The sequence below is a fragment of the Anarrhichthys ocellatus genome, unplaced genomic scaffold, assembly GCF_004355925.1.
Source record: "Anarrhichthys ocellatus isolate YVR2014 unplaced genomic scaffold, GSC_Weel_1.0 scaffold5, whole genome shotgun sequence".
In the NCBI taxonomy this organism is placed as follows: domain Eukaryota; kingdom Metazoa; phylum Chordata; class Actinopteri; order Perciformes; family Anarhichadidae; genus Anarrhichthys; species Anarrhichthys ocellatus.
Genome location: NW_022280035.1, coordinates 9,742,160 through 9,750,331, shown reverse-complemented (window position 1 = coordinate 9,750,331; position 8,172 = coordinate 9,742,160). Strand labels below are relative to the sequence as shown.

At 39.1% G+C, this 8,172-nt stretch overlaps 2 protein-coding genes and 1 long non-coding RNA gene across 3 annotated transcripts in view; 1 reads left to right on the top strand and 2 right to left on the bottom strand.

Annotated features, from left to right (window-relative positions):
- The window catches only part of LOC116381956 (uncharacterized), a 159-nt gene extending 106 nt beyond the window's left edge, over positions 1-53 (top strand). The window contains exon 2 of the long non-coding RNA XR_004212693.1: positions 10-53. This is a non-coding gene — a long non-coding RNA (uncharacterized LOC116381956). The remainder of the gene's footprint in view (positions 1-9) is intronic.
- Positions 1-3,716, bottom strand: part of LOC116381936 (mitochondrial glutamate carrier 1-like) — a 14,725-nt gene extending 11,009 nt beyond the window's left edge. Inside the window, exon 1 of the mRNA XM_031844490.1 lies at positions 3,305-3,716. The gene's annotated coding sequence lies outside the window, so the exon portion shown is untranslated. The remainder of the gene's footprint in view (positions 1-3,304) is intronic.
- Positions 3,717-4,219: 503 nt separating this feature from the next.
- On the bottom strand, positions 4,220-5,710 carry LOC116381954 (thyrotropin subunit beta-like). Its single transcript, XM_031844526.1, has 2 exons — positions 5,249-5,710; positions 4,220-4,489 (listed from the first exon to the last, which is right to left on the bottom strand). Exons 1-2 carry the CDS (start codon positions 5,408-5,410, stop codon positions 4,220-4,222), a joined length of 432 nt encoding a protein of 143 aa, XP_031700386.1. The 5' UTR covers positions 5,411-5,710.
- Positions 5,711-8,172: the final 2,462 nt, after the last annotated feature.

Genomic DNA, 8,172 nt, shown 5'->3' with positions numbered 1-8,172 from the left:
CAGCTAAAGGTGGCTGAGCATGACAAAGATGTCATGTTGGCCCGAATGAATGACCTTGAACAGCAGCTAAAGGTGATTGATGTCAATTTGGCCCAAATGAATGACGTTGGGCAGCTTGATGAGGCTCCAGCTGCTGAGACTCAGACCAGAGGTTGGCAGTTTCTACTGAAAGCAGGAGCGTTTCTTGGCATTGCCGCTGTCGCTGGACTGGGAATAGCGAGAATTTTAACGTTTGAGATTGATATATGCTAGTCGTGGTGATTAGCACAAAGATAACATGTTGTGAGTGTGATGCCCACCAATGTGTTGTCACATGTGTGTTATGTATTTTGTTTTCATGCACAGCCAATATGTTTTAAAGTGAGCACACTTGTTTATTCCAGCAATAGTTTTATAAGTGACTGACCTAGTGGGAACAATGATGTTGCCACTAGAAGGCACTGTACTCCAGACAAAGCTAGCGGGACGTGAAGAGCGAAGCAGGATGTGAAATCCTTCTTTTCGAGTGACTGAGCGTTCAGGAGAGAACTGCAAGGCTAATAACGTTTAGCATTTTAAGACAATCCTACAGTTATAGATTCTGTTATCCTTCATGTTCGAGAACATTTAATGTGCGTGTACTGTACCGAAAATAATGTTTATTTTCGTTGTTTAGTGCTGTATGAGCACTTGGTGACAATTGGTGTCCGTCTGCGCTACATGTGCATTTGAACTCGAACAAAGATAACATGATGTGAGTGTGATGCCCACCAATGCGTTGTCACATGTGTGTTATGCATTTTGTTTTCATGCACAGCCAATATGTTTTAAAGTGAGCACACTTGTAGCAAACGTTTAGCATTTTAAGATCATCCTACAGTTATAGATTCTGTTATCCTTCATGTTCGAGACTTTCTATCTATCTTTAACTTTTTATCTCATAACTTTCTGTCTCATTTAATGTGTTGTAATTCTGTTATGCTGTTCTACACATGACATCTATTGCACTTCTGTCCATCATGGGAGAGGGATCCCTCCTCTGTTGCTCTCCCACAGGTCTCCTCCTTTTTTTACCCCGTTAAAAGGTTTTTTTGGGGGATGTTTTCCTGTTCTGATGTGAGGGTTCCGGGACAAGAGGATGTCAAATGTGTACATATTGTAAAGCCCTCTGAGGCAAATTTGTAATTTGTGATTTTGGGCAATACAAAAATAAATTGAATTGAATATCCATCTGTTTTACACCACTGGCATCACTCCTCAGTGTGTTTTTTAATTTGGAAATATTGGCAGACACAGAATACAGTACAGTAAGCATGTACTTCGACAAATATTTCCATTGTTTTTCAGCTTTTTGTTAACATATACAAACAAACAACAAACCTGTCCCACCCACTGGTACACCCATCTCGAAGAACAGAAAAGTAAATAAATAAAAAGGTCACCTCATTTTGCCGTGCTAGACGTCATTATATATATCTACATAAACACACACATACATGGTAAATCTGTAGACACGCCTGCATCACTCTACAAAGTAAATACATAATCATCACATCATACAAGCACAATATGCTCAAAAATCAAATGACAATAGGATTGGCCAGTAGGTAGAAACCAGAGTGCCCAAATTATTACTTGTCTGACAGAAAGAGAGTCAAATTAATCAAAAAAATAAATAAATCTGTTTTATACCACTGGCATCACTCCTCAGTGTGTTTTGCTGCAATCTTCTGATTGCCTTGCCATGTTAATGGCTTTTTCCAGGTCTAGATCTTTTTCCATGCATTCCGAGTATGGAGGACAGAAATGACTTAAGTATGAATAAATAAATGCATTAATAAATATTTGAATACAGAAATAAAAGAATAATTAAATGCTGAAATAAATACTGAAATAAATAAATATTTTTATGTCTGTGTGTGTATGCTATTGAGGTGAGAGGTCCTAACCTCTGCGCAGGATTGGTCACAGGAGTGCGATCGCTTCTGGTCCACTACTTCTGTCTTACACAGCAACGTTGAAGTTGGCTAGCCCGCAGACAGCTGCCATCTGCCAGAGATGCTCCGTCCTCCTCCACATCCTGCACATTCGCCACCGACTCCTGCTGCTCCTCTCCCAAACTGAGAGCGCCCCTCCCTGTCTCCGTTCCACCACCGCCAGATTAGTGGAGGTCTGAAGGATGCAGAGACGGCCAGTTAGCTCACTCTGTTACTGTGCACGTGTAAACCTTTTCACTGTTGCTCAATAAATGTCCATCATTCTCTGCAGTCATCAGATCAGTCGTTTGTGTCCACAAGAGTTAACATAAAACAGACACGTTCATATTAGAGATCATAGTCAGTTTTTTTATGTTTTTTACTTCAGTTTACCAGCAGATATTTTTATTTACTTTTTACTTTCTGATAAATGAGTTCATACAAATTATTTATTGGTTAAAAATGCTTATGTAGGTTTATCACTGTAAAATAACAAATCATCATCTCTTTCATCATCACCATGTCTTTCATATATGAAATTCATGTCTTTAATGCTTTATAAGCACAATCATAAGACATTATAATGTATCTGGCGGGCCGTGCATTTTATACCTGGGCCTTCACTGCTGTCTTACCACCTAATAGCCTCATGATGGCGCCACAGCTACGGTTATTTGTTCCTAGGTGTGCAACATCACGTATTCGTATTAAACCGTTCGGTACGAGGCTTATAATCCGAACAATAATACTAGTGCATTTGGAAAATGCAGAAGCTTAAATTATGGTAAATATAATGTTTTCGGTGGAGACACCGGTCTGTCTGTTTAGTTTCCGGGTCAGCGTCTGACCCCGGAAGCAAAACAAAACACAGCTGAGGCACGTATGTTCTGCGAGGCTATGCTAAACTAGCTTAGTAAGGAAAACAACACGCACAAACTCACGCCACATTCTCCCCGCAGCGTTTAGGCAGCTGTTCCCTACTGATTCAAACAGGGCTAAGCAATCGCCACACAATCCCCATTTCTCCAGACCATAATTATTGTTTGTAAAAGAAAACAGCCCAAAATGATTCAATTATCCAGACCCTAATCCCACGCAGGATGTATGCTTCGTAATTAACGGACAATGCATATGGTCAAAATCGATGTAATTAACACAATGACAAGAGCGAACTCACAAGAACCAGTCACATATTTACAACAAAGCATGACAAAACAATCCAGCAACACTCACACTAAAGAGCAAGGGCCATTCAAATAGTATTTACATCAGGGAACACTATCCACAAGCGACACGATAGGCAAAATTAACACTGCAGATGTAAAGAAAACAAAAGCAGTTTCACTTACCAAATGCTGTTCTATTTGTCCAGACAATCGTAGAATCGTAACATAAAGCCTTATAACAAAGCGTACTATAGGATAATCTCATCACTGGTAATCAAGGCATCACATGTATCACCTGCATTAACTTGTCACCTTTTTTTTCTGGCTGGTTTCAGTGAAGTTTCTTCATGTGTGAGTCCACAAAGATTTGAGACTTGAGATGATCCTCATATGTTAAGTTCAACTTTTACTATTTAGTTTGGATACAACTTGTATTTGTTATTTCAATCACAAGATGGTGCCATCATATTTAAAGCACAAACAGGTGACAAGTTTGTAAAGTGGGAGGGCTAACTCTGCTCAGGTACATATGTCACACAGGTGAGCATGATGCAACTTTTCCTAAAGCTTTCTCACAGGTTTGATAGAAAATTTAATTTAATTTAGCTTAGGTAATTAGGCCACATTAAATGACATGGCATCAAATGTCGGTGTTTCTGCCAGGGCTCTGGCATACAACAGTATGCCCAACAGTGTTAGCAGTTACTCCTGTGGCTGTTTGTGAGACATGTGCATAAGGCTACTTTGTGCAAACAATGTGTAAAACCCTTTTAGTAAAGCCACTCAAATGAACAAAATCAGTCTCCTCCCAAATGTAGAATAAGCCTATCAGATTTGGCATTATTTAATATGGAAATACACCTGTTATGCACTTATTTATTTCCATAGCTACAATTATTCTCATTTCTTTAATTTACACAATTTTCACAATGAAGTTACAATGCATGTTCAACACAGTGTTTTATTTAGATACTATAAAAATAAAAAAACAACAACATGAGCAGCCGAGGAGCTTAGATGCACAACAATAACATCAACAAGCACTGCTGGTCCATCAGCTGTATCATTTGCCATGCATGTGCTTTGACTGTGTTAGCGTCAGGTTCCCACGGAGGGCTGGGTCTGGCTCTTCGCACCGCCAAAGGTCACGGTGCATCGGTTATTGGAGATACGGCTGGAGCGGACGCAGTGGTGTGTGCGCGTGTCGCAGCGCCTGCAGCTGCAACGTTGGGCAGCAGGATAATACAGGTATGGGTTGACGTCCTGGGGGCAGCCCGGCACATATGCGGCTCGGTACACCAGGGAGCGAGGCACACAGCTGCGCTGGATGACGAAATTCCTCCCAAAACGTCCCCTGAAGTTGGTGTCCTGTAAACATAGAGTTGAATTTGGCCAAACTTCTTCCCATATCACTTTCTCAATGTATAGACCTTACTGAGGTGTACTGAGGCAGGCCTACTTGTGCTTTACTTGAGTATTTTCATTTTATGATACTTTATACATTTACTTTACTACATTTCGCGGGGAAATATTGAACTTTTTTCCCTACTACATTTATTTGAAAGCTTTAGTTTCTAGTTACTTTGCAGATTTAGATAATAAATACAAACTATAATCTCAAATAATACATTATAATATATTAGTATAGGTTATGTAGCCCAGCACTATACAAAGCAATTAAAATGATCTCCACCTTTACCAGCTGCAACATTAAAGTGATATATAACTAAGTGTTGTGATCCAGTGATACAATTTACATTTTTCTTAAATGGGCCATTCTGCATAAACCTTTACTTTGGTTACTATAACTACATTTTATGCTTATACTTTTGTACTTTCACTTGAGTAATATTTTAAATGCAGGACTTTTAACAGAGTATTTCTACACAGTGGTATTACTATTTTTATTTCAGTAAAATATCTGTGTACCCCTTCCACCACGGTCGAATTTACAACTCAGCAAAATCATGTTTTAGAAGATTTAAAATGCTGAATCAAATATGTTGCATCAAGTATTCTCATCATGAGCATCGCCACATCAACATCACCTCATCATACACTTTGTTGAAATATCTACAAAATGCTCAGATGAAGAGCTTCATGATCAGTGAGAGAGTGTGTAGTCACCTGTGTGTAACAGTAGCCGTTGCAGATGGTAGTGTTGATGGCCACACACTGGCCACAGTCGCGCCTCTCAATCCATAAGGTGTGGTTTTTCAGCATACAGGCACACACCGCTCCATGCATCAGCGCACACAGCAGCATGCATTTCAACACTAACAAAGGCATGCTGATAGTGCAGATGGTGAGACAGTCACTTTGAAGATTATAATTAAAAAGACAACGCCAAAGATGCACTTAGGAGGATATCCTTGCAACAATATTGATTTGTTAAAGTTTATGAAATCCTAAATTGAAGAGAAAAAAAAAACCTTGACACATGACCCCATTGTTGTTCATGAAATTACAGAGATGTCCAATGACAACAGTGTGCATTTAAGTGCAAAGGATTTGATTGCACAGGAAATTGTTTCAGTTATCCAAAAATCGATATTCCCTTTTTAAAATGAGATGATCTCTCTGTGTCTGGATTCTTCCTCTCGCTGTGTCCACTCAGTTCCCCAACTCTGCCCTGTTCCACTCCTTTGAAAATATATGAAAAGACCAAGGGTGTCCGTCCTCTTTTATCCACCCCGACTGCAACATCATTCCAGAAATCACATGTCAGCTCCAATGTTTAGAGTTAAGAGTAGTCTCAAAACACAGGGGTAGAGAGAGTGTGTGTGTGTGTGTGTGTGTGTGTGTGTGTGTGTGTGTGTGTGTGTGTGTGTGTGTGTGCGCGCGCATGAATGGGCAGTGTTCATTTCCACAGGTCATATTGAAGAATATGGGATGAACCATTTGGCATGCAGGTGAGGGTGGGGGTGTTACTCGATATCACTGCAGGTTGAGGATGCTGCTCGACATTATCTGTAAAAAACAGATACAACAACAAGATGTACAAAAACGTGTGCGGCTGGTCCAACTTGATCCGTGTGGTTGATTCCACACATGCACCAAAAATGTTGGAAGTGAGTCTTTTTAAAAGAGACATCTTGAAGTATAATGAGTGTTGGCACATTTGGTAAATGTACAATACCTATCGGTAGTGCTATGAAGAATCAATTGAAAGATTAATAATACAAATATGAATCAGTTATAAAATGTGAAAATAAAACAACAGATACATCTGTAAATATCTCCATATTCAAAAAAATAATAATAATAAAAATCAAACACATTTAGACAGAATTTAAAGTAGCTAGTAAATTATATATTATTAATTTTTTTACCCTCCGGGACAGAAGATGTGATCCAAACCATTAAAAGGGATTTAAGAAATGGCACAAAAGCTAAATTAAATTAAATTTACACATTTGACTGATGCTGGGTCAGCACGCACATGTTTCTGTCTCTACCTGAGGAAAAAGGTTATGCCCTCCTTTTTTAAGCCATTAATGCTCCCATTATTCCAATCTGTTCCTAATGTGAGTGGCCGTGCCCTCAGATGCCGGATGCAGGCTTGTTTATGTCAGTATTGTTTGGATATACTGGAATATGTTTTTAATTATCTAGAGGTCAATATATCTACAATTTACATGGTCAACAAAAATACAGATCAGGCTTCTTTTAGAAAACTGATTTAAATATATACTGAAATACAGAAAGTACAGTGACAGTTGAATTAGTATACATATACACACACCATATAACCTGATTAGTTTTGCCACTATTTTCTGCTTCTGACCTGACCCTTGTTCCTTTTATCTTGATGACTTTGTCATGTTGGGTCACATGTAACAAATCCATCAGATAATCTCAAAAAAAGTGGGTCGTGGTCAGTTCATCAACTATCTGCCCTGACACAGATCCAGCTTTTTTCTCAGACAGGTGGATTATTATTTGTGTGAGCTTCATGAAGCAAGACAGCTATTATGTTACAAATCATGATACCGTACTTCGTGGGTCATACCTGGATTTAAAGAAAAAAGAAAAAGAAAGCAATCAAATCACTTGACTTGTCCCCAAAAGTCAACTGGTTGTGCAGAGACAGAGACAGCATATAACACAAACCACACAGACACATCCTACGAATACAAATACAAAATGTGTGAAAGACATAGCATACACAGGTTAAAACAGTTTTTGAGATAAATGATGTATTCAACTTTATAATCACAATAAATCATAAAATATTCAACATTTATGTCCTGTGTGGGTTTAAGTACGTACTGTTTCCTTGCAGAGTTCAGGTAAGAGATGGCACAGGGTATGAAATATATATATTTTTTAAAGACTGAAACTCTGCATGCAAAAGTGAACGTTATCAGTTTCCCCACTGAACTCTGATCCCCAACCACATAGCTAGAAAGGTCCCACATTAGTTTAGCGATAGGAATTCTGTTCAACCCTTCCCTTGTCTTCCTTATCATCATGACATCTCCAGATGTTGTTTGAGGTTTTAATGCTCTCTGTTTCAGATTGTACAGTACGGGTAACTTTACACGCTCTGATAAGGGCCTGGAAGTAGGTCAGACAGAAACATGAACCCCTTTTGCTCAGGGGTCTGCCCTGGCCATGCCCCCCAGGTCAATAGGTCATGCTGCACCACCACCAAGTCCTTTTTCAGACAGTTTTATTTGATTCGACTTCATTATTGAGATAATATGTCCAGGGTCATGGACTCTCATCTCAAATAGCATGGGGTCAAATACGAATTCTTTGGTTTTATCAACATTAAAAATGAGGTTGTGGCTGTCACACCACACACTAACGGTGGAAATCTCCATCTCCTTGTGATATAAGACTGATCTGTTTTAAGCATGTTAAAGTTAAAGTCCAAAATTATTTTAGACACAGAAATGATTATGGACTTTTTTCCAGAGATCTGCTACAGTGTAACTGTCGAAGGACTGTTGAAAGAAATAGGACACCATGCAGCAGTTGAGCAATTTTTTAGCAGGACAGGCAAGCCAACCGCCCCGCCGTTCATTTCTTATGTGGGTCAAATT

What these genes read in the sequence shown, in the direction of transcription:
- LOC116381954 (XM_031844526.1), bottom strand. Translation starts at nt 5,410, where the DNA reads ATGCCTTTGTTAGTGTTGAAATGCATGCTGCTGTGTGCGCTGATGCAT. An exon ending in ACGGCTACTGTTACACACAG is followed by an intron (nt 4,490 to 5,248) that starts GTGACTACACAC and finishes CTATGTTTACAG; the next exon opens with GACACCAACTTCAGGGGACG.